The sequence below is a fragment of the Lithobates pipiens genome, unplaced genomic scaffold (assembly GCF_037356315.1).
Source record: "Lithobates pipiens isolate NorthernLeopardFrog02 unplaced genomic scaffold, aLitPip1_a1.2 Scaffold_18, whole genome shotgun sequence".
Lineage (NCBI taxonomy): Eukaryota > Metazoa > Chordata > Amphibia > Anura > Ranidae > Lithobates > Lithobates pipiens.
Window position 1 is genome coordinate 643650887 of NW_027507758.1, and position 26733 is coordinate 643677619.

The following is a 26733-nucleotide window of genomic DNA, read 5'->3' on the forward strand; positions in this document are numbered from 1 at the left end:
GAAAACCAAGCAACGCCTTCAGGATTTAAATATAAAACGCTACCAAAGAAAACTGTTAGCGATGGCAGGGATCAGGCCTGACTCTGCGGAGGCTGCAGTTATGTGTTTAGCGTTTTGTAGATGACAGTGATCGATCGATACTTCACTTGGGTGGGCTGGTCGGAGGGGCAAAATGCAGGTGCTAGCAGGTATCTGGGCTGATCCCGCTAACAATGCGTTTTTTTGGAACCCTAAACTGCTGGGATGCTAGTATAGATCTGATCAGATCAGATATTGATCTGTTCAGATTCTATACCACTAAGGGAGGTGTATGCTTTGCGTGTGGGTGTTAGCGGTACTGGCACTAATCTAGCGCTGCCTGGGGCGACGCAGACCATATCTGACCCTAAAACCTAATTGATATCACCCGCCGGGTGATCAGGGGTTAAACCTTTATTGGGTAATAAATGGCGGGTGCCCTGATGCTATAAAAAGCAAATGAACTAACCAGAGTCACCCGTAATACTTATACGGTGATCACTGGTGAAAGGGTTAACTAGGGGAAATCAGGGGGTTAAAACCTTTGTTAGGTAGTATATGGGGGTCCCTGACGCTATATAAAAACCTGACGGGGAACCTAAATAACTAACTGGCTAACCAGTGTCACCAGTGACACTTATACGGTGATCGCTGGTGAAAGGGTTAACTCTAGGGGCAATCAGGGGGTTAAAACCTTTATTGGGTAGTATATGAGGGTACCTAATGCTATAAAAACCTGACGGTGAACCTAAAAAAATAACTAGCTACCTAGCGACACTAGTGACACTAATGCAGCGATCAGAAAAACGATCGCTTAGTGACACTGGCAAAAGGGGGTGAAAGGGTTACCTGGGGGCAATCAGGGGGTTAAAACCTTTATTAGGTAGTATATGGGGGTCCCGGACGCTATATAAAAACCTGACGGGGAACCTAAATTACTAAATAACTAACTGGCTAACCAGCCTAACCAGTGACTAGGGATGAGCTTCGTGTTCGAGTCGAACATACGTTCGACTCGAACATCGGCTGTTCGCCCGTTCGGCGAATTCCGAACGTTATGGACAGTGCATTGCTGGCTCACGAATGTCCAAGCATGCACTGTGACCCCGCATGCTTGGCCAATCACAGCGCCGGCAGCGAGGAGAGCCATGATTGGCCACAGGCAGGATTCCTGTGGCCAATCATAGCTCAGGCTGTGTAGTACACGCCCCACACTATATAAGGCCGCCAGCGCGGCGGCCTTGTGTAGTGTGTTGGCGTCTGTAGGAGTTAGTGGGTGTTCTGTGTACCTTCAACACAGTATACACCGATCGTTATCGGCCGATTTTGCGTTCTTGCTCTTCTGTAGTGGTTGTTGTCTGCGTGCCCTGACCGCAGTATACACCGCTATATTCACCTATATAGCTAGCTATCTTGCTCGTTTTAAATAGAGCTTGCAGTCAGTTGTAGGAGATTGTGCGTGATGTCTGCGTGCCCTGAACCCTATAACACCTATATAGCTAACTATTTTGCTCTTTTTAAATAGAGCTTGCAGTCAGTTGTAGGAGATTGTGCGTGCTGTCTGCTTGCTCTGAACCCAGTATACACCGCTATATCCACCTGTATAGCTAACTATCTTGCTCTTTTTAAATAGAGCTTGCAGTCAGTTGTAGGAGATTGTGCGTGCTGTCTGCGGGTTCTGAACCCAGTATACACTGCTATATCCACCTATATAGCTAGCTATCTTGCTCGTTTTAAATAGAGCTTGCAGTCGGTTGTAGGAGATTGTGCGCGCTGTCTGCGTGCTCTGAACCCAGTATACACCGCTATATCCACCTATATAGCTAACTATCTTTACTCTTTTTAAATAGAGCTTGCAGTCAGTTGTAGGAGATTGTGCGTGCTGTCTGTGTGCTCTGAACCCAGTATACACCGCTATATCCACCTATATAGCTAGCTATCTTGCTCGTTTTAAATAGAGCTTGCAGTCAGTTGTAGGAGATTGTGCGTGCTGTCTGCATGCTCTGAACCCAGTATACACCGCTATATCCAGCTATATAGCTAACTATCTTGCTCTTTTTAAATAGAGCTTGCAGTCAGTTGTAGGAGATTGTGTGTGCTGTCTGCGTGCTCTGAACCCAGTATACACCATTATATCCACCTATATAGCTAACTATCTTGCTCTTTTTAAATAGAGCTTGCAGTCAGTTGTAGGAGATTGTGCGTGCTGTCTGCGTGCCCTGAATCCAGTATACACCGTTATATCCACCTACATAGCTCTTCTCTAATTGAGCCATCTGCAGGAGTTAGTGGATGTTGTGTGCCTCCAGCACAATATACACTACCCAATTGCTGGTTTTCCCATCTCCCTTCAGGCCATTACCATGTCTGGAAGGCCAGCAAGGAGAGGCAGACAGGCGCGAGCCAATAAAAGAGGGCAAGCAGGCTCTGTGTCTAGAGACAACAGTGCTGGTCGTGGACGCGGTGCATCGTCATCATTAGCACGTGGCCATGGGACACGCTTGTCCTTCTTTTCAGCAGCTGGACATGTTGAGCCGCAACATGCCAACGACTTGGTAGAGTGGATGACCAAGCCCTCTTCATCCTCCTCATCCTCTCTCACCCAGGCTCAGGGAACTAGCAAAGCAGCTGCCAACGCATCGTCTTCCCTCCTCTCAATGTCATCATCAGTGACTCCTTCCCTAGACCCACCACGTCCTCCTGAGGAGTCTCCTGAACTCTTTGAGCACAGTGTTGGGTACATGCTCCAGGAGGATTCCCAGTGTTTTGTAGGCTCTGATGATGATACTCAGCTAGAGGAAGGCAGTAGCGTGAGCGCAGAGAGAGGAGATGCTCAGGAAGGACAGCAATCTGGCAGTCATGTTCCACAAGCTGCAGCATACTGCCAGGTTTGCTCCAACGATGAAGAGGGAGGGGATGATGAGGGCACTGACTCCACGTGGGTGCCTGGTAGGAGAGAGGAGGAGGAGGAGGCACATGTCCAACGAGGCGGGATGCCCTCCAGGGGCCAGCTTAGGGGAAGCACACCGACTGAATCACACCGCAGAGCTCCGCCTGTGCAGGGCGCTGCCTCTGTGCGTTATTCTAAAAGTTCTTTGGTGTGGGCTTTTTTGAGACGAGTGCATCAGATCGCACCGCTGCTATTTGCAACATATGTCTCAAGCGTATCTCGCGTGGCCAAAACATCAGCCACTTGGGCACCACATGCTTGACCAGACATATGTTGACCTGCCATGCAGCTCGTTGGCAAGCGTACCTCAAAGACCCACACCAAAGAACAAAGCAGACCTCTCCTTGCTCCTCATCAGCTGGGATCTCCAACCCCACTATACCTTCAGTCCTCTCTGAAACCTGCTCTGAGAGGAATGAAGGTGTAGAATTAGGTGTGTCACAGCCAAGTGCCTCCGGGAACTCTGCTAGCAGTACACCCACGTCCGATTATAGCAGGCAAATGTCCCTGCCCCAGCTGCTGGACCGGCGAAAGAAGTTCACTCCCAGCCATCCACACGCCCAGCGGTTGAATGCTAGCTTGGCTAAATTGCTAGCACTTCAACTGCTGCCTTTTCAGTTGGTAGACTCGGCCCCCTTCCGTGAGTTTGTACAATGTGTGGTTCCTCAGTGGCAGGTCCCCAAACGCCACTTTTTCTCACGGAAGGCAATTCCGGTAGCAATAAGGGGTATATTCGGGTGTATACTGTGCTGGAGGCACACAACATCCACTTTAACTGCTGCAGATGGCTGTATTACAGAACACCAGTAATAAAGGGTAGCTTCAGGTGTACACTGTGCTGGAGGCACACAACACCCACTTTAACAGCGCTAGCTTCACAAGAAAACAACACACTGTCCCTGCCTATCCTGCTCTTTCCCTGACCGCCGCAACACACTACACAAGGCCGCCTCGCTGGCGGCCTTATATAGTGTGGGCCGTGTACTAAGCCCTCTGAGCTATAATTATGGCTCTCCTTGCTGCTGGCGCTGTGATTGGTCAAGCATGCGGGGTCACAGTGCATGCTTGGCCAATCATGAGCCAGCAATGCACTGCGATAGCGCAGTGCATTGTCGGCCGTGAGCGCCACACGAATATGGTGCGAACGGCCCACAGAGTTCTGGCTTTGCCGAACGGGTGAACAGGCAGTGTTTTGAGTCGAACACCGAGCTCATCCCTAATGTTGAGCTATTTTGAGGGGACAGGAAATATACACTGGTATACAAGCTGTACACTCACTACTTTACATTGTAGACAAGTGTCATTTCTTGAGTGTTGTCACATGAAAAGATAGAAAAAATGTGAAACAAAAATGTGAGGGGTGTACTCACTTTTGTGAGATACTGTAAGTGTTCCTACATAGTACATGGTATATATAAAAAATGTAATAAATGTAGCCCAAACTTGCATATAGACATGATTGATTGCACACATGATATTATAAAAGAATCAATTCAAAATTCCTGTTTATTGTAGTCTCATAGTAGACACATAATAGCTGGATAACTTCCACTCATCAGGAGCAAATGTGATATAGGTATGTCTGTAATGAAATATAAATGCCAAATAGTATAGTAAATAAAATAATAGGATTATTGTTGTTTTAGTTACAACATGCGTAGAACTTTCTATGAATGCATTGTCACAGCTACTATGTGTCTACTATGAGACTACCTTGAAGAATTTTGAATCAATTTTACATCATGTGTGCGATCAGTCATGTCTGTATGCAAGTTTGGGTTACATTTAATACATTTTTAATATATATCATGTACTATGTAGGAACACTTATGTGTGTGTGTGTATATGTATTTATTTTGTTATTTATTATATGTAATTTATTGTCCCACATGCATCCATGTGCACAATTAAATAATATACTAGCTGATTCAGTTGGTTCTGGTTGTGTGCTTCACACAAAGTCCCAACATTCTGCTTCCCCCCCCCTTACTCTTCTGTTTTATACCTTTTTTTTTTAACTTAGCCCTGAGATGAGGTTTCCCGGTGCTGCAGTTCCTCTGAACGCCACAAGATGGTGATCTTACTGCTACCCAGACAGGAAGTCTCTATGGAATACAGACAGGAAGTCTCTATGGAATACAGACAGGAAGTGATGTCAGGTACGCACAGGAAGTTCCGGGTGAGAGGTAAGTCAGGAGGAAGTAGAGAAGACGTTGCTGGAAGACGTAGCAGAGGAGGTAATAAGATCTTATTTTCTATTTACACCCAGTAACCCCCCGTCATGTCCGTCCTCTTCCTCCATAGCAAGGATGAGCTCAGGAGTGTTCGCACAGCCCACGTGCAGAGCCCACCAGGAAGTCGGCGCTGCGCTAATCACAGGCAGTTAGACATTGTGCCGATATGCAGCTGCAGAGATCAGGAAATGTCTCGCTGCCTGTGATTAGCGCTCCGCAGCGCCGACTTCCTGGCGGGCTCTGCACGTGGGCTGTGCGAACACGTCGGAGCTCATCCCCACTCCATAGTCACTGTGACATCTTTTATCTCCAGCAGATGGTGATACACACATATATAATGTGGGAACCTAGATTAACCCCTATATATAATCAGTGCAGAACACATAGACGTCATTAAGGGGGGGGGCTATTGAGTCTGGAGCCCCGAATGCGGGGACAATTGCCCCCAGTGTCTAAGCGCCGGGTCCAGCAGTGAAGAGAAAGGGAGAGAAGAAAGGACAGACAGCAGCGGCGGCAGCTGCAGTTTACCTGTGTCATTCAGTACAATGGCTTCATTTTACGGGCGCGGTGGCTTCATTTAAGGGTCGCAGTGGCTTCATTTGATGAGCACAATGGTTTCATTTGACGGGAGAAGTGGCTTCATTTGACGGGTGCGGTGGCTTCATTTGACTAGCGCAGTGGCTTCATTTGACGGGAGCGGTGGCTTCATTTGATGGGGCATTTATTTTAATTTATTTCTACAGAGCCTGCAGAGCATTGCACCCAGTTGTATTTTCCCTGGGTGGGAAAACGCAGCCACATTTTACATTATACGTCCCTATACACCAGGGTTGCCCAACCAGTGGCCCGCGGAGCCATTTGATATGGCCCGCGACCTCCTTCTGTGGGATGGCAGATTGGCAAGCCCAGATCATGGGTTGCAGACCCGCCACCCCAGAGCATCTGTGTTGTTAATGAAGTGGCAATACAAGCAGCTGTGGAGCAGAGCTGTATAAGCTGATGCTTCCTGTATGGCGCCGTCACTTGCCACAGGCGGAGTGATACCAAATGCAATCTGCCGGGGACAGCAACAGCGGGCGATACCTGAATGGAAGACGGTTATTAAAGGTCAGTTTATTACTAAAATTGCACTATATGTATGGGCATATCTGTGCTGTGGTTACTGGGCTGCTTTCAAACTGATCCGCAGATGCAGTGCACCTTCAGGTTACCTGCACTGAGGCACAGACTTCTGTTATTACCGGCACTGAGGCACAGACTTCTGTTATTACCTGCACTGAGGCACAGACTTCTGTTATTACCTGCACTGAGGCACAGACTTCTGTTATTACCGGCACTGAGGCACAGACTTCTGTTATTACCTGCACTGAGGCACAGACTTCTGTTATTACCTGCACTGAGGCACAGACTTCTGTTATTACCGGCACTGAGGCACAGACTTCTGTTATTACCGGCACTGAGGCACAGACTTCTGTTATTACCGGCACTGAGGCACAGACTTCTGTTATTACCTGCACTGAGGCACAGACTTCTGTTATTACCTGCACTGAGGCACAGACTTCTGTTATTACCTGCACTGAGGCACAGACTTCTGTTATTACCTGCACTGAGGCACAGACTTCTGTTATTACCGGCACTGAGGCACAGACTTCTGTTATTACCTGCACTGAGGCACAGACTTCTGTTATTACCTGCACTGAGGCACAGACTTCTGTTATTACCTGCACTGAGGCACAGACTTCTGTTATTACCTGCACTGAGGCACAGACTTCTGTTATTACCTGCACTGAGGCACAGACTTCTGTTATTACCGGCACTGAGGCACAGACTTCTGTTATTACCTGCACTGAGGCACAGACTTCTGTTATTACCTGCACTGAGGCACAGACTTCTGTTATTACCTGCACTGAGGCACAGACTTCTGTTATTACCTGCACTGAGGCACAGACTTCTGTTATTACCTGCACTGAGGCACAGACTTCTGTTATTACCTGCACTGAGGCACAGACTTCTGTTATTACCTGCACTGAGGCACAGACTTCTGTTATTACCGGCACTGAGGCACAGACTTCTGTTATTACCTGCACTGAGGCACAGACTTCTGTTATTACCTGCACTGAGGCACAGACTTCTGTTATTACCTGCACTGAGGCACAGACTTCTGTTATTACCTGCACTGAGGCACAGACTTCTGTTATTACCTGCACTGAGGCACAGACTTCTGTTATTACCTGCACTGAGGCACAGACTTCTGTTATTACCGGCACTTTTGGTGAGCTTTCAGAAAGTGCATCAAACCTGCAATATATAATAGAAGTATATGGCAAAGTGTAGCTAACCCGCAGGAAAGACACAGGTGCACTGCATTGCATTAGTATGAAAGGCCCCTTTCACACAATTGGTCCAACTCAATCGAACCCTCCATTTACCTCTATGTAACGGCAGATGTAAACAGATTTGTGTCCTTTTACACCTGCCTACCTCCAATCTGATTGGCAAAAACAAAACAAACAAAAAAACAGAAGGGGATCAATCGGAGGACCCATAGAGTAGAGTGGGCTGTGTCCGTGTCCACTCTGCATGGACCTGTCATCTGACTGCTCTGCTCATTGTGGCCCGTGAAAGGTTACCAAGTCGCCTCCATTCAGTGTCCTCCACCCCTCTCTGCCAATCCCCCATAGGCTGTTATTCGGTTTCCTCAAGCCCTCTCTCCTAATCCCCCCACTGGCTGCCATTCAGTGTCCTCCACCCCTCTCTCCCAATCCCCCCCCCCACTGGCCTCCATTCATTGTTCTCCACCCCTCTCTCCTAATCCCTCCACTGGCCTCAATTCAGTGTTCTCCACCCCTCTCTCCCAATCCCTCCACTGGCTGCCATTCAGTGTTCTCCACCCCTCTCTCCCAATCCCTCCACTGGTCTCCATTCAGTGTCCTCCACCCCTCTCTGCCGATCCATCCACTGGTCTCCATTCAGTGTCCTCCACCCCTCTCTGCCGATCCCTCCACTGGCCTCCATTCAGTGTCCTTCACCCCTCTCTCCTAATCTCTCCACTGACCTCCATTCAGTGTCCTTCACCCCTCTCTACCAATCCCTCCACTGGCCTCCATTCAGTGTCCTTCACCCCTCTCTGCCAATCCCTCCACTGACCTCCATTCAGTGTCCTTCACCCCTCTCTCCTAATCTCTCCACTGACCTCCATTCAGTGTCCTTCACCCCTCTCTGCCAATCCCTCCACTGACCTCCATTCAGTGTCCTTCACCCCTCTCTGCCAATCCCTCCACTGAACTCCATTCAGTGTCCTTCACCCCTCTCTGCCAATCCCTCCACTGACCTCCATTCAGTGTCCTTCACCCCTCTCTCCTAATCTCTCCACTGACCTCCATTCAGTGTCCTTCACCCCTCTCTGCCAATCCCTCCACTGAACTCCATTCAGTGTCCTTCACCCCTCTCTGCCAATCTCTCCACTGACCTTCATTCAGTGTCCTTCATCCCTCTCTGCCAATCCCTCCACTGACCTCCATTCAGTGTCCTTCACCCCCCTCTGCCAATCCCTCCACTGACCTCCATTCAGTGTCCTCCACCCCTCTCTACCAATCCCTCCAATGGCCTCCATTCAGTGTCCTCCACCCCTCTCTACCAATCCCTCTATTGGTTTCCACTCACCCAATGAGTTAAATTCAAACTACTAACAATAACTCCCAAAGCCATCCACAACTCACCTCCCACCTACATCGCTAACCTGGTCTCAAAATACCAAGCAAATTGTTCTCCTTGTTCCTCCCAAGACCTCCTGCTCTCTAGCTCCCTTGTAACCTCCTCCCATGCTCTCCTCCAGGACTTTTCCCGAGGCTCTTGTATCCTATGAAACTCCCTTCCCCAATCTGTCCGACTTTCGCCTGCTCTGTTTGCTTTTAGACGATCCCTGAAGACTAATTTCTGCAGAGAAGCTTACCCTACCCCCACCTAACACCTGTACTTGTATTTTCTCCACTGTTAATACTTTTTCTTTTTCATTTCAATCGTTTTTATTTAAATTTAGTAAAGCTAGATCAGGCGATATATGGTTGATCCTGTAATTTGTGAAAGGACCAAGAAGACTTCCTGCTAGTATTTTGTTAATTGTGGGCATCCCCATGGGGTGTGGATTAAGGATCCATTTGATCCGCATTTCCTCCGGCACTCGGGAGATGTTTGATGGTTAAATGTAGCTATTTTATCTGGGGTTAAGTACCTCCATTTGAATGATGTTTTGCGTGAGTTCCCGCAGTGCTGTGCATTTTGTGGCATCATATGTGGATTTGAGAGTCCTCTGCTATTCGGACCCCGAGTATGATCTGCCTGGTCAAAAGCCAGGGAGTGGTGGTATTGTTTTTTTTCCTGTAGAAGGTTATAAAATAGGGAAATACCTTTTATTTCCAGGGACGTAGGGGTGAATAAAATGTGATAACCTGCGTGGGGATAGAGATTAGTAGTTGTGGGTTGTTTTTGAGACAGTGTGCGATTTGTAGATATTGGGAGTGTGATTATGGGTCTAGATTTAGCTCTGTTTTAAGGTTTTGGAAAGGTTTGATCTTATCATTGTGCAGTAGTTTATTTAGGGGTAGGGGGTCTTGTTTGGACCATTTATGTGTGTGGAGGTCAGGGATGAGCGAGTTGAGGACACCAAGACCCCCTGGACACCACCCACCATCTTTGGGCAGACCATCTCCCCAAAGACTAAGGTCAAGAGTCTCGGGATCATCTTTGACTCACAAATGTCAATGGATGCACAAATAGGAACAGTAGTCAGTGGTTCTCACCATCTGCTACGCCTGCTACGTAGACTCATCCCTTTTATCCAACAGAATGACAAAGCAGTGGTAGTTGGAACAGTCATTAACTCACGACTTGACTACGCAAACTCACTGTACATAGGATTACCCCAATATCAACTTGCGTGATTACAACTTATTCAAAACACGGCGGCAAGGCTGATAACAGGAACAAAAACCCTGGGAACCTACACTGGCTAACCATAAAGAATCCGATCACATTCAAGACCCTCTGCCTCACCCACAAATGCGTGCAAGAAGATACTCCTCAATACGTAATTGAGAAAATAAAACACTACACACCAAACTGCAGTCTTCGATCATCTAACAAAAACCTCCAACTCGTTCCGAAATCCTGGTACAAATCAAAGGGGGAACAGAGATTCGCTGTCCAAGGACCACGGCTATGGAACGCGCTACCAACCAACATCCTCCTGGAAGAAAACCACCAGGCCTTTAGGAAAAAAACTCAAGACCTTTCCCTTCTAGAAGTTGGACAACTAAGCTCTTCACAGCGCCTTGAGGTGATTAAGTTTGCGTTGTGCGCTATAAAAATATTTCACTCACTCACAGATAGGGGTAGTTGTTGGAGTGCTCCTCCAGGTGGTGGATGTGAGTTTACACCATGCCCTGACTGTGGCTGTCATGGTTAATGGGAGGAATTTGGGGGGATTTTTTTTGGATGTATGCTACATATCCAATTTTTTTGATCTTTACCTGGGATTGTATATTTTTCTATGATTCCCCCATTTAGTAGAGGGTGTTGGAAGGAACCATTCTTTTAGTTAGGCTAATATGCTAGCGGTATGATAGTCTGCTATGTCTACTAGGCCTGAACCCCCCTACTGATCTGTGTTTGATTAGTCTACTTTTAGCCACTCCTTGTTTTATTTTCCCTGCCCATATGAATTTTTGTAGGGATGTTTGGAGGGAGTTGGTGAAGCTGTTAGGTATTGGGATGGGTAAGGTTCGAAAGAGGTACAGAGGTTGAGGGAGAACGGTCATCTTAAATGCCGCCAGTCTGCCGACCCATGAGAATTTGTGATTTCCTAGTTGGTGAAGAGACTGGGTAAATTTTTGTCTATATCTGGTGTAGTTTTCTTTGAAAAGGTTCTTTAAGTGTCTTGTTAATGTGATTCCGAGATATTCTATGCCTGTTTGTACCCATTGAAATGGGAATTTTGAGGATAAGAGATTACGGGTTGTGCCATCTACCCCTAGGTCTTGGATGTGTGACTGATGCCGCGTACACACGATCAGACTCTGGTCCGCCGGACAATCCGCCCATGTATGGGCTCCGGCAGACTTTTTTTCCCCAAAAGTCCGGCAGACTTAGAAAGTAGTTTTGACTCAAAAATTGTCCGGCGGACAATCCAGCCGTCTGTGCGCTAGTCCGCTGTACTTTTGTAATGAACGGGCTTGCTCACACGGAGAAAAGTCAGTTCATTTTGAACGTGGCTCCAGGTAGACGGGACTAGTGAAGGAAGTCAATGTCGCCGCCTCCATGGGCGAGTCCCCCCCTCCTGAACCGTACCAGGCCATGTGCCCTCAACATGGGGGGTGCATTGGGGAAGGGGGGCCCTGCGGCCCCCCACCCCAAAGCACCTTGTCCCCATGTTGATGAGGACAAGGGCCTCTTTCCGACAACCCTGGCCGTTGGTTGTCGGGGTCTGCTGGCGGGGGGCTTATTGGAATCCGGGAGCCCCTTTAATAAGAGGGCCCCCAGATCCCAGCCCCCACCCTATGTGAATGAGTATTGGGGTACCATGTACCCCTACCCATTCACTTGTGAAAAAAAGCGCAAAAAAAAAAACCACAACACATGTTTTTAAAATTATTTATTGCACAGCTCCGGTGGTCTTCCGACTTCCGGGGTCTTCTCGCCGGACTCATCCACTATCTTCTGCTCTTTTACTAGCTCTTTTACTAGCTCTTTTACTTGCTCTTTCACTAGCGGAGGAGCCCGGCTTTCTTCTTTATCGCCGCTGCCGTCCGGGTGTCTTCCGACTTCGGGGGTCTTGCCCCCCTCTTCGGTTCTTCTTGCTGGGCCACTACTCCTTCTTCCAGCTCTTTTACTAGCGGGGGCCCAGTCTTCTGTCGCTGCCGTCGCCTTCTCTTCTTCTTCTTCCTTGCGATGTTGACTCAACGCTCTCTCCGGCCGCAATGACAGGGACGTGGTGTGTGGCGACTTATATAGGGATAAGGGGCGGGGTCACAGGATGATGTCACATGGTGACCCTCCCTTATGTCACAGTCCCGGAGGATGCTGGGACTGCGACATCATAAGGGGTGGGGACATCACCCGGTGACCCCGCCCCTTTTCGCTATATAAGTCAGCGCAACAACACGTCCCTGTCATTGCGGCCAGAGAGAGCGTCGAGTCAACATCTCAAGGAAGAAGAACAGAAGAAGAGAAGGTGACGGCGGCGACAGAAGACAGGGCCACCGCTAGTAAAAGAGCTGGAAGAAGGAGCGGAGGCCCGGCAAGAAGAACCGAAGAGAGGGACAAGACCCCTGAAGTCGGAAGAAGACTCCCGGACGGGGGCGGCGACGAAGAAGAAAGCCGGGCTCCTCCGCTAGTGAAAGAGCTAGTAAAAGAGCAGAAGATAGCGGAGGAGTCCGGCGAAAAGACCCCCTAAGAAGGAAGAAGACCACCGGAGCTGTGCAATAAATCATTTTAAAAACGTGTTTTTTTTTTTTACACTTTTTTTCACAGGTAAATAGGTAGGGGTACATGGTACCCCAACACTCATTCACATAGGGTAGAGGGCCGGGATCTGGGGACCTCCTTATTAAAGGGGGCTCCCAGATTCCGATAAGCCCCCCGCCCGCAGACCCCGACAACCAACGGCCAGGGTTGTCGGGAAGATGCCCTTGTCCTCATCAACATGGGAACAAGGTGCTTTGGGGTTGGGGGGCTGCAGGGCCCCCCTCCCCAGAGCACCCGCCTCCATGTTGAGGGCACGTGGCTTGGCACGGCTCAGGAGGGGGGGGGGCGCTTGCTCATCCCTACCCCCTTTCCTGACCGTCCGGGTTGTGTAGTCGGATAAGGGTCTGATATGGACCTTGTGGGGACCCCCACAATGTTTTTTCGGCAGCGACATTGACTTCCTTCGCTAGTCCCGGCTACCTGGAGCCACATTCAAAATGAACGGACTTTCCTCTGTGTGAGCAAGTCCGTTCATTTCAAAAGTACGGCGGATTCCCTCCATAGTCTGGTTGTGTGTGGGCAGGTCCTCTCGTTCGGAAAGTCCGGCGGTTTGTCGCCAGACCAAGTCTGCCGGATAGCCTGATCGTGTGTATGCGGCATTAGTGGCATTAGCTTTGTAATAGAACAGTTTACCAAGTTCAAGTAGTAAAGAGTAAACCGCTGGTAGTGACGAATGTGGATTGGTGAGCATCAATATGATATCGTTGGCGAATAGGCTTATCTTATGATTGTAATTCCCCACTAGAAGACCTGAGATTTGGAATTTTGAATGCTTTCTGCCAGTGGTTCAATAAATAGATTAAATAAATAGATTAAGGATAAGGGGTGATAGGGGGCATCCTTAGCGTGTGCCATTAGATATTTGAAAGGGGGTGGAGAGCATTTCTCCTACGTGAACTCGGGCAGAAGGGGCAGAGTATAATGCCATTATGGTGGATAATATGGAGTCCTTCAATCCGAATTTGATAAGAACCTCTCTCATGTATCCCCGGTGAACCCTGCCGAAAACCTTCTCTGTGTCCAGCGATAGCAGCAGAGAAGACATTCGGTCGGTACTGGCTGTATGGATGATTAGTCTTCTCATAGCATCCGATGATTGCCTGTCTTTGATGAATCCCGTTTGATCTGCATTAATGAGAAGGGGGAAAAATTGGATATTCTAAAGGCAAACATTTTTGCGTATAATTTTAAATCTACGTTGAGTAGGGAGATGGGTCTAAAATTTTGGGGGGTGTCTGGGCTTTTACCTGGTTTAGGCAGGGCAACAATTACTGCTGACATAATTTCAGGGGGAAACATGGCGGAGGAGGCAGCTTCATTGTAGAGGTTTTGAAGGTGGGGGCTAAGTATATAACCAAACTGTAGTATTCTCCTGGAAGGCCATCGGGTCCAGGAAATTTACCAAAGGAAAAGGAATGGATTGCTTAGTAATTTCTAATGCTTTGACAATTATTTTTATTTATTATTTTTCTTGCTTTGACAATTATTTTTAGGTGGTCTTCACTAAGGGTAAGGAGATGTATTTTGGATAGGAATTGTTGGATTAGGTCTGGAGATTGTTGGGAGGGGGGGTGTTTTTGTCATTTTTGAGGTTGTATAGGGAGTCATAATATAAGCTAAAAGCATCGGCTATGGCTTGTGGGTTAATACAGTTTTCATTTGTAAGGGGGTGGAAAATATGGGGGATTAAGGTCTTAATACATTGGCCACGAATACGTTGAGCCATAGCCTTCCCTGCCTTGTTAGAGGTAGAGTAGGATGTGGCTTTGGGCTTGCAATGTGCTTTTTCATAAGAATTTAAGAGAAGAGCTTTTAATTCTTGGCGGAGGGTTTTTGAGTTAATTTTTAAGTCGTGGGTTGGATTTAGCTTGTTTTGGGCGTCGGTGTTTGAGTTTGCAGTGGTAAACTCATCTAGATGCTGCGTCCTCCTCTTTTTTGCCAATGAGCTTAGCGCAGTGTTTCTCAAATCCAGTCCTCAGGCCCCCCCAACAGGTCATGTTTTCAGGATTTCCCTCAGATGAAACGGCTGTAGTAATTGCTAAGGCAGTGAAACTGATCAAATCACCTGTGAAAAATAATGGAAAACCTGAAAACATGACCTGTTGGGGGGGCCTGAGGACTGGATTTGAGAAACACTGGCTTAGCGGAATGAATATTCCTCCTATAAAGCTTTTATGCCATCCAGAGGGTAGAGGAGTGGGGGACAGATCCTTGGTTGTTTAGAAAAAAGTCTGTCAAGTAGTCTCAGATAGAGGTCGGCTGATATATCGGCCGATATTTGGCATTTTTTATTTAATCGGCATCAGCGCTGATAAAAAGGCAGATATATCTTCAGCGCGACTTGCAAACGACTTCTGTAATAGAGGTAAATGCAAGTTGCCTAAAGTCTTCAGTGGAGTGACTTGTCTCCTCTCTGGGCAGTCTGCCAAGAAAAGAGTAAAGAGATACAATGTTTACACTTCTGAATGAACTGAGCTCTGTGTGTAGAGTTCTCAGTTTAACCATTTAAAGACTAAACCTTTTCTGACACTTGTTGCTTACAAGTAAAAATCCTGCTAGAAAATCACTTGGAACCCCCAAAGAAATTTTCTGTATTACTTAAGGCTGTTTTCACACTGGCGCGAGCAGGTGTTGACTAGGCTTGTGCAATTCGTTTTGTAACGAATCGAAATTCGGCCGATGCATCCGAATGTCCGAATAAAAAAATAACAAATTACAACGAATATGAAATAAATATAACGAATGAATTCGAATGAATTCGACATGATTCGAAATTATTTCAACTGCATTCGAAATTATTTCAACTGCATTCCACATTATTTCAACCACATTCGAAAATATTTTGTGACCCAACTTTAGGGCCATGTATCTCGGGGTCACTTGGTGCTAGACACTTCAAATTTGGATATGTTGTAGTGCTAGTATTATTATGTTTACATACCGAATTTGGGGTTTCTAGCTATAAGTGACCCCGAGATATGTGGCCCCAAAATCGGGTCGCAAAATGTTATTAGTTATTAGAGCAGAGAATTACATTTTGCGACCCGATTTTGGGGCAACATATCTCGGGGTCACTTATAGCTAGAAACCCCACATTTGGTAAGCACACACAATAGTACTAGCACTACAACATATCCAAATTTGGAGTTTCTAGCACCAAGTGTCCCCGAGATACATGGCCCTAAAGTCGGGTCACAAAATATTTTCGAATGTGGTTGAAATAATGTCGAATCATGTTGAAATCATTTCGAATATGCATTCGAAATTATTTCAACTGCATTCGAAATGATTTCAACAGGATTCAACATTATTTCAACCGCATTCGAAAATATTTTGGGACCCGATTTAGGGCCATGTATCTCGGGGTCACTTGGTGCTAGACACTTCAAATTTGGATATGTTGTAGTGCTAGTATTATTGTGTTTGCATACCAAATTTGGGGTTTCTAGCTATAAGTGACCCTGATATATGTGGCCCCAAAATCGGGTCGCAAAATGTTATTAGTTATTAGAGCAGAGAATTACATTTTGCGACCCGATTTTGGGGCAACATATCTCGGGGTCACTTATAGCTAGAAACCCCACATTTGGTATGCACACACAATAGTACTAGCACTACAACATATCCAAATTTGGAGTTTCTAGCACCAAGTGTCCCCGAGATACATGGCCCTAAATTCGGGTCACAAAATATTTTCGAATGTGGTTGAAATAATGTCGAATCATGTTGAAATAATTTCGAATATGCATTCGAAATTATTTCAACAGGATTCGACATTATTTCAACTGCATTCGAAATGATTTCAACAGGATTCAACATTATTTCAACCGCATTCGAAAATATTTTGGGACCCGATTTAGGGCCATGTATCTCGGGGTCACTTGGTGCTAGACACTTCAAATTTGGATATGTTGTAGTGCTAGTATTATTGTGTTTGCATACCAAATATATATATGTGGCCCCAAAATCGGGTCGCAAAATGTTATTAGTTATTAGAGCAGAGAATAACATTTTGCGACCCGATTTTGGGGCCACATATCTCGGGGTCACTTATAGCTAAAAACCCCAAATTTGGAGTTTCTAGCACCAAGTGACCCCGAGATACATGGCCCTAAAGTCGGGTCACAAAATATTTTCGAATGTGGTTGAAATAATGTCGAATCATGTTGAAATCATTTCGAATCTGGTAGAAATATTTTCGAATTTGGTTGAAATATTTTCGAATGTGGCCGATTTTTCGAATTCGGTAGAAAACTAAACGAAATCCGAAAACGAATTTAAGGAAGTTAATGAATATAACTAAACGAAATTAATGAATTAACAAATTAAAACGAAACGAAACTAAACAATTTTTTTCCTTTTGCACATGTCTAGTGTTGACGGTAAAACGCTGCTAGTTTTAGCGAAGCTTTACCGTCATTTTAGTGGCGCTATTTAGTTCGGCTGCTAGCAGGGCACTTAAAATCCAGCTAGCGGCCGAGGAAGAGGTTAAATGCGCCCGTGAAGCACCGCTGCCAAAACGCATTGCATGCGCTTAGGCAGTAGTGCCTATTCATTTCAATGGGCAGGAGTGGTGGGGGAGGGGTATACACCACTCCAAACATGCTGCTTGCAGGACTTTTTTTAACGTCCTGTCAGCGTATCGCCTCCGTGTGACAGCACTCGGCGCTTCCACACAGACTGCAGGTGAGCCGTTTTGCAGGCACTTTACAGGTGCTATTTGTAGCCCAAAAGCGCCTGAAAAATGCCCCAGTGTGAAAGGTGTCTATGAGATGAAGGGGAAAAAGGAAAAAAAAATTTAAATCGGCCTAACATATCAGCCTGAAACAATTGGCATTATATATCGGCCGCCACAATTTCTAAATATCGGCATCGGCCAGAGAAAAACCCATATCGGTCGACCTCTAGTCTCGGATTTGTTCAGCGTATGTGGACATTTGCATGACCTGAGTATTGGCTTTCCAGATCCTCAATGAGTTGAAGGATGTAGAGGGTGCAATGTTGATGCTCACTGGAGCATGGTCCGACCATGTAATGGGATCTATAGTCGAATTATGAATTGTTTGTAGTATCCACTTGTCAACTAGGAAATAATCGATTTGGGAGTACGAATTGTGCGGGGCCAAGAAATAGGTGTAGTCTTTCTCTGTCATGCGAAGTCATCTCCAGATGTCATGAAGATCAGGGGATGGAAGAAAGTTCAGCATGGGTGAAGGCTGTCTGGGGGTGGAGTTGGAGGTAGGTAGTCCCCGCATATGATCAAGGAGCCTTGTCTGTGTTTGTTGATATTTTTCATTGCCTTGTTTAAAAAGCTAATTTGATGTGAGTTTGGGGCGTATATGCATGCTAAGGTATACTTGGAACCTGTTATAGTGCAGATCAGGAATCGATATCTACAATTGGGTTGAGATATTTTCTTGTGGAAAAGAAAATCGGTGGATTTATTAATTTCAACCAGCACTCCTATTTTCTTATTGTCCTGGTTGGATGCTAGGAAGATGTGCGGGAAGTCTTTGTGGTGTCATGGAGGGGAGGCAGAGTCAATAAAGTGGGTTTCTTGGGTGCAGATTATGTCGATGTGTGACTGTTTTGCTGTCCACCATAGTGCTGTCCTTTTCTCAGGATGGTTTAGCCCTTTCACATTTGGTGAAATGATTTTAAGTGTAATGGAGAGTGTGTTGTCTTAAGATCGTTAGTGTACTCACAGTTCTGTTGGGGTTAGTGGCCGTTGTTTCTTCAGTGGAGGTTCTTCAGTAGAAGGGGGTTTCAGGTTGTTTGCTGATTGTGTTGGTAAGTGGTTTTTCATTGTGGTCTCTTGGGGGGGTTTCAATCTTGAGTTCTAGCATGGTTAATTCTGGCATAAGTGAGTTAAAGAGCTCTGTAGCGTATTGTGTGAGGTCTTGGGCAGGCACGGTTTCTGGTACCCCCCTTTAATTTCACGTTGTTGCTCCTCGAGCGATCTTCGAGGTCTGCGATTTTTGCACGCATCCAGTGCCTTTCTTCCTCACTTTCCTCATTAGAATTAATTATGTCATTGACTGTTTTAGTAATATCAGTAACTGCGTGTTCTACTTGGTTAACCCTTTCTCCCATCATGGACATTTCATTTGAAAATGTATAGGTAATGTTAGTAAAATCTGCATGCAGAGAGCGGTGTAATGTGAGAAGCATCTCTTTAAGCTGGGTGTCCAGTACAGGCTGGTTAGAGGTGGGGAAGCTGGCAATGGGGGATTGGAGCTCTGCTTGTTCTATGGCAAGGGGTATTATGTTACTTACGGCCGCATCTGTGGCTGCTGGGTCCAGTTTCATTCTTGCTTTAGCTGGGCTTGAGCAGGGAGGGCTGTGGAAAAGCACTTCTGGGAAAGGATCTTCCAGTACTTCCATCTGCATCAGGAGGATCTGAGTAATGGTTGCTGCATGGTGTGGAGGAGGGGGCCGGGCTGCCAGCGCCATCTTGACCTCGTCCACCTTCAAGCCAGTGAAAGTAAGCTGTGAGGTTTTTTGGTTAACAGTCTCCCTGCCCTTTCCGCGACATCTCCGGGAGGTAGCCACCGTTGTCCGGGTTTTGTGTGGGATTTAGGAGCGGTCAGTCAGTGCTCTGATTCTCTGTTCATCACTGGTGTCTCTGCAGGGCTCCGGAGCTCCTCTCTCAGCCAGCCATCTGCTGTGTGTGCTAGCCAGCCCCAGTTATTACTTTTTGTACCACTTGACCCTCCTAACTAGATTGTAATCTGTAACAAGCAGGGCCCTCTGATTCCTCCTGTATTGAATTGTGTTGTATTTGTAGTGCCTATCCTCATGTTGTAAAGTGCTGCGCAAACTGTTGTCTCTATGTAAATCCTGTATAGTAATAATAAATAATAAATGTGTTCCCATGGGGGAGTAGTCCTTAAATGTACAGCAACCCTCCTATTACCCCTCACATCCTATTATTGCGTGACCAATACCATCCAAATAATTCTTACTTTCATTTCTCAAAGTTATCCGTCTACAAGGAGACCCGTATAGATCAAATGACGGCACCAATGAGGATGGAGGAGGACCTGAGTCACATGACTGAGAAGATACTAAACCTCACCCTGGAAATAATCTACCTGCTGACCGGAGAGGTGAGGAGGATTCTGGGAGGTCACATGACATCACTCTTATCTCTAGTAATAAAACACAGACCTGACCGGAGAGGTGAGGAGGATTCTGAGAGGTCACATGACATCACTCTTATCTCTATTAATAAAACATAGACCCAGGGGCAGACTGATAACACTCAGGGCCCTCAGACCAAATAAAGCAAGGGCCCCCTGTCAGGCCCCGTCTATGACCTATCACCTAATCCCACCCCTACATTTTGCACAAAGTACAACTTCTGCCTTTTTTTTTAATGGGACCTGGAGGAGGGTCTCTCTCTAACAGTGTCCATTAGAGATTCTCTGTTAGAGAGAGAGACCCCCCTCCAGGACCCATTATAGACTACAAAGGAGTCTAATGGGACCTGAAGGGGGGTCTCTCTAAGATAAGCCCTTTCAGTGTCCATTATAGAGTCTGTTAGAGTCCCCACCAGGTCCCATTAGATTGACTCTGGTCCTCACCAGACCCCCTCCTTGTTCCATGACTCTCACAAAGTAGAAATAAAATTGACACTGGGTAGTGCTCATCTTACTTTAACTATAGGTTCTGTAGATGTGGCTTGTTCCCATGTCCTCTGTGGGTGGGTCACTGTGGGTTGCTGGCTGTCCCTGCTGTGGGTGGGTCACTGTGGGTGGTTAACTGGCACTCTGGCCCTACTGTGGGTGGGTCACCGTGGGTGGTTAACTGGCACTCTGGCCCTGCTGTGGGTGGGTCACCGGCATGGGTGGCTGCCTGGCTCGCACCCTGGCCCTGCTGTGGCTGGCTGGTGTGCCCTCTCCTCTTTTTCAGGGCACTGTTACCAAGGCGAGGGAGGGACTTGGAGGGAGGCGGCAGCCTTTGCCCTATCCGGGTTGGAAGAGCTAGAAGGTTTTCTGCACCCCCAGTGTGCAGAGGCACGCAGTGCAACACGTAATGACGTTGCATGCCGGTCCTCACTATGTCCATTTGAGAGTCTATGTTTGAAAGAGCCCCATCAATGCAGCCTCGCCAGTGCCCCTTTAATGCAGCCTCGCCAGTGCCCATCTGCACAGCCTCACCAGTGCCCATCTGCACAGCCTCACCAGTGCCCATCTGCACAGCCTCACCAGTGCCCATCCCCATGATTGTAGCCCCACTGTGCCCATGATTGTAGCCCCACTGTGCCCATGATTGCAGCCTCGCTGTGCCCATGATTGCAGCCTCGCTGTGCCCATGATTGCAGCCTCGCTGTGCCCATGATTGGGTCCTCGCTGTGCCCATGATTGGGTCCTCGCTGTGCCCATGATTGGGGCCTCCCTGTGCCTATGATTGTGGCCTCTCTGTGCCCATGAATAGAGCCTCACTGTGCCCATGATTGCAACCTCACTGTGCCCATGATTGCGGCCTCACTGTGCCCATGATTGCTGATTGTGGCCTCACTGTGCCCATGAATGGAGGCTCATTGTGCCCTATAAATGGAGCCTCACTATGCCCATGAATCAAGCCTCGTTGTGCCCATGAATGGAGCCTCACTGTGCCCATGAATGGAGCCTCACTGTGCCCATGATTGCAACCGCACTGTGCCCATGATTGCAACCTCACTGTGCCCATGATTGCGGCCTCACTGAGCCCATGATTGCGGCCTCACTGTGCCCTATAAATGGAGCCTCACTGTGCCCTATAAATGGAGCCTCTCTGTGCCCATGAATGCAGCTTCACTGTGCCCATGAATGCAGCCTCGCTGTGCCCATAAATGCAGCCTCGCTGTGCCCATAAATGCAGCCTCGCTGTGCCCATAAATGCAGCCTCGCTGTGCCCATAAATGCAGCCTCGCTGTGCCCATAAATGCAGCCTCACTGTGCCCATGATAGCAGCCTCACTGTGCCCATGATTATAGTCTCACTGTGCCCACAATTGTAGCCCCACTGTGCCCATGAATGGAGCCATTCGTTGTGCCCATTATTGCAGCCTCACTGTGCCCATTATTGCAGCCTCACTGTGCCCATGATTGGAGCCTCACTGTGCCCATGAATGGAGCCTCACTGTGCCCATGGTTGCGGCCTCACTGTGCCCATGGTTGCGGCCTCACTGTGCCCATGGTTGCGGCCTCGCTTTGCCCATGATTGCGGCCTCGCTTTGCCCATGATTGCGGCCTCGCTGTGCCCATGATTGCGGCCTCGCTGTGCCCATGATTGCGGCCTCGCTGTGCCCATGATTGCGGCCTCACTGTGCCCATGATTGCGACATCTCAGTGCCCATGAATCAAGCCTCACTGTGCCCATGATTGTGGCCTCACTGTGCCCATGATTGCGACCTCACTGTGCCCAATAAATGCAGCCTCACTGTGCCCATGAATGCAGCCTCACTGCACATAATTTCAGCCTCACTGTGCCCATGATTATAGTCTCACTGTGCCCACAATTGTAGCCCCACTGTGCCCATGAATGGAGCCATTCGTTGTGCCCATTATTGCAGTCTCACTGTGCCCATGATTGGAGCCCCACTGTGCCCCTGATTGGAGCCTCACTGTGCCCATGAATGGAGCTTCACTGTGCCCATGAATGCCGCCTCACTGTGCCCATAAATGGAGCCATTCGCTGTGCCCATGGGTGCGGCCTCGCTGTGCCCATGGGTGCGGCCTCGCTGTGCCCATGGGTGCGGCCTCGCTGTGCCCATGGTTGCGGCCTCGCTGTGCCCATGGCTGCGGCCTCACTGTGCCCATGGTTGCGGCCTCACTGTGCCCACAATTGTAGCCCCACTGTGCCCATAAATGGAGCCATTCGCTGTGCCTATGAATGGAGCTTCATTGTGCCCATGAATGGAGCTTCATTTTGCCCATGAAAGGAGCCTCACTGTGCCCATGATTGCGGCCCGACTGTGCCCATGATTGCGGCCCCGCCGTGTCCATGAATGAAGCCTCACTGTGCCTATGAATGGAGCCTCACTGTGCCCATGGTTGCGGCCTCACTGTGCCCATGATTGCGGCCTCACTGTGCCCACAATTGTAGCCCCACTGTACCCACAATTGTAGCCCCACTGTGCCCATAAATGGAGCCATTCGCTGTGCCCATAAATGGAGCCATTCGCTGTGCCCATAAATGGAGCCATTCGCTGTGCCCATAAATGGAGCCATTCGCTGTGCCCATAAATGGAGCCATTCGCTGTGCCCATAAATTGAGCCATTCGCTGTGCCCATGAATGGAGCCTCACTGTGCCCATGAATGGAGCCTCACTGTGCCCATGACTGTGGCCCCGCTGTGTCCATGAATGAAGCCTCACTGTGCCTATGAATGGAGCCTCACTGTGTCCTATAAATGGAACCTCACTGCCCTATAAATGGAGCCTCACTGTGCTCATGAATGGAGCCTCACTGTGCACATGATTACGGCCTCACTGTGCCCCTTAATGCAGCTTCTCCAGTGCATGGGCGTTAGAGAGGAGAGCTGCTGGATCACACAGAACGGGTCTCTCCCGCTTTGACACCTGGCGGCCACTGTCATCCCATGATAGATGGCACACTTCCCCCAGCATTAGAGCAGTGTGACGTCTGACAGGAGGGGGGACCTCAAATGACAGCGGTCCCTGTGTAAGTTGAAGATCCCTGCTTTGTTTGATCTGGCGGCGCTCACCCTCCCCCTTATCCTTCGAGGCAGTGCTGGGGCCCAAGTGGGCCCTGAAAGGTGGTCACCAGGGGCCACGGGTGTCCTGAGAGCTCCAGCAGGTGGCGCTGGTGAGCCCCCTTCAGTAGCAGGGCCCTTGGATCATGGCCGAATGGACCAACTTGTCAGTCCGCCCCTGCACAGACCTGACGGGAGAGGTGAGGAGGATTCTGGGAGGTCACATGACATCACTCTTATCTCTATTAATAAAACACAGACCTGACCGGAGAGGTGAGGAGGATTCTGGGAGGTCACATGACATCACTCTTATCTCTATTAATAAAACACAGACCTGACCGGAGAGGTGAGGAGGATTCTGGGAGGTCACATGACATCACTCTTATCTCTATTAATAAAACACAGACCTGACCGGAGAGGTGAGGAGGATTCTGGGATTCTAACATGATATTCCTATTGGTTCTCCAATACAGAGATTTCCTCTTGTGAAGTCCGGTGATCATATGACCATCACAGTGCCTCCATGTGACTCCCTAAAACCTGAGAGACACAACATGGAGAAGATTCTAGAAGTCACCAAGAAGATGATGGAGCTGCTGACAGGAGAGGTGAGGAGGATTCTGGGAATTCTGGGACATTATCCAGTAACAGACAAGGGATGTGTCTGGATGGTGACTGTATCATTGTGTGTGTCAGGTTCCTATAAGGTGTCAGGATGTAACTGTCTATTTCTCCATGGAGGAGTGGGAGTATTTAGAAGGACACAAGGATCTCTACAAGGACGTCATGATGGACAATCAGCCGCCCCTCACATCACCGGGTAAGAGGAGACTTTATTGTAAAGGAGAGAGCAGTACGGAGGCTCCACCTAGATCCCCCATCATCTGATAAACCCATAGAAACAATGTATTCAGTCAGTGTGTGTGTTTCCTACAGATGGATCCAGTAATGGGAACCCACCAGAGAGATGTCCCCGTCCTCTGTATTCCCGGGATTCCACACAGGAAGGTCACACCATCCCCCACCATCATCAGGTAGATGATTGACAATTATTGGTAGTTCTGATTTATACACAGCATGATTGTTACAATGAATGTTTTATTATATATCCAGAGTGGAAACCTCGGGGGTGATAATATTGATGTTAAAGAAGAGTATAAAGAGGAGGATGAGGAGTATGGAGTGATGGAGGAGTTTTCAGAAGGACACAAGGATATGATGGAGCCACCAAATACCAGGAACCCACCAGAGAGATGTCCCCGTCCTCTGTATTCCTGGGATTCCACACAGGAAGGTCACACCATCCCCCACCATCATCAGGTAGATGAGGAACAATCACTGATAGTATCATTAGGATCTGTACATTATCTGCATTGTTACCATTGATGTCATTTTTATTATATATTCAGAGTGGAAACCTGAGAGATTCTAAAGTTGAGGTTAAAGAAGAGATTAAAGAGGAGGATGATGAGGATGGGGTGATGGAGGAGTCTCTAAAGGAACACAAAGATCTGTACCAGGACACCATGGTGGAGTCATCCAGCTACAGGAACCCCCCAGAGAGATGTCCCCGTCCTCTGTATTCCCGGGATTCCACACAGGAAGATCACACCATCCCCCACCATCATCAGGTAGATGATTGACAATTATTGGTAGTTCTGATTTATACACAGCATGATTGTTACAATGAATGTTTTATTATATATTCAGAGTGGAAACCTCGGGGATGATAATATTGTTGTTAAAGAAGAGTATAAAGAGGAGGATGAGGAGTATGGAGTGATGGAGGAGTTTTCAGAAGGACACAAGGATATGATGGAGCCACCAAATACCAGGAACCCACCAGAGAGATGTCCCCGTCCTCTGTATTCCCGGGATTCCACACAGGAAGATCACACCATCCCCCACTGTTACAAGGTTGGTGGGATGGAGCCTCTAGAACATGGACTCCTAGAGATGATGTGTGGATTTTCTATGTGATGTCACAATAATAAATCTTCTATCTTACAGATGATTTTCTCTCATTTTCTTGGTTTAGAGTGGAGATCCAATGGATATAGAATTTGAGGTGAAATCAGAAGAAGAAGAGAGGTATGTGAGGGATGATCAGCAGTCTATGGAGGAGGATGGAATAACGGGGACATTTATAGAGGAGGACACTCCTACAGAGATCAGCACAGGTGGGTCATTAACACTAAATCCATTCCTCCACCCATACTGCTCACTGATTGGTCCAGAGTAGGGCGGGGGCTGGGTGATATCAGCCTGTAATCCCCTGGTCACTTTCCTGAGCTGTGTTCCCCGTCCTGTATTCCTGGATTTCTCTCCGATAATCTTCCTTCTCTGTGCTGCCGACACAATTTATGTATCTAGACTGGATTTATGGAGATTCTGGGGATCAGCTGGCAGCACAATGTTCATTTTCCCCATAGATGTTACTAGATCTAGGCACCTGGGGTATGTGATTTGGGTCTTCTTCCCCCATACCCGGGTATGACAAGATCTCTGACAGAACAATGAATGGGGGGAGGGGCAACTACAATGAGGTTCAATGTAAATAAAAGTAAAAAAGCATTTGGGTGGGAAAAAATGTGAATGCAATCTATAGACTGGGGGGAGGGGAACCTCTGGGGGGATCTAGGATGGAGAAGGACCTGGGGGTCCTAGTAGATGATAGGCTCAGCAATGACAAGCTGCTGCTAACAAAGCAAACAGAATATTGGCATTAAAAAGGGATCAACTCCAGAGATAAAATGATAATTCTCCCCTCTGCAAGACTCTGGTCTGGCCGCACCTGGAGTATACTGTCAAGTTCTGGGCACCAGTCCTCAGGAAGGATGTACTGGAAATGGAGCGACTACAAAGAAGGGCAACAAAGCTAATAAAGGGTCTGGAGGAAATTATTTATGAGGAAAGGTTGTGAGCTCTGAACTTATTCTCTCTGGAGAAGAGACGCCTGAGAGGGGATATGATTTCATTATATAAACACCGGACTGGTGACCCCACAATATATAAATACCGGACTGGTGACCCCACAATATATAAATACCGGACTGGTGACCCCACAATATATAAATACCAGACTGGTGACCCCACAATATATAAATACCAGACTGGTGACCCCACAATATATACATATCAGACTGGTGACCCCACAATATATAAATACCGGACTGGTGACCCCACAACAGGGACAAAACATTTTCATGGAAGGGAGTTTAACAAATCTCAAATTTAGAAGAAAAGAGGTTTAACCTTAAACTACATAAAGGGTTTTTTTACTGTTAGAGCAACAAGGATGTGGAATTCC

General features: G+C 47.7%; 3 protein-coding genes across 3 annotated transcripts in view; 2 read left to right on the forward strand and 1 right to left on the reverse strand.

The window, feature by feature from the left end:
* LOC143986909 (uncharacterized) overlaps nt 1-26733 on the forward strand; it is a 130011-nt gene that overhangs the window by 100845 nt on the left and 2433 nt on the right. The gene's annotated exons all lie outside the window — the stretch shown is intronic.
* LOC143989882 (uncharacterized) overlaps nt 1-26733 on the reverse strand; it is a 99534-nt gene that overhangs the window by 38071 nt on the left and 34730 nt on the right. The window lies entirely within an intron of this gene.
* On the forward strand, nt 5143-26202 carry LOC143989701 (uncharacterized). Its single transcript, XM_077489971.1, has 9 exons — nt 5143-5205; nt 19704-19832; nt 23897-24031; nt 24120-24243; nt 24360-24457; nt 24537-24743; nt 24833-25054; nt 25134-25340; nt 25462-26202. Exons 2-9 carry the CDS (start codon nt 19737-19739, stop codon nt 25663-25665), a joined length of 1293 nt encoding a protein of 430 aa, XP_077346097.1. The 5' UTR covers nt 5143-5205; nt 19704-19736; the 3' UTR covers nt 25666-26202.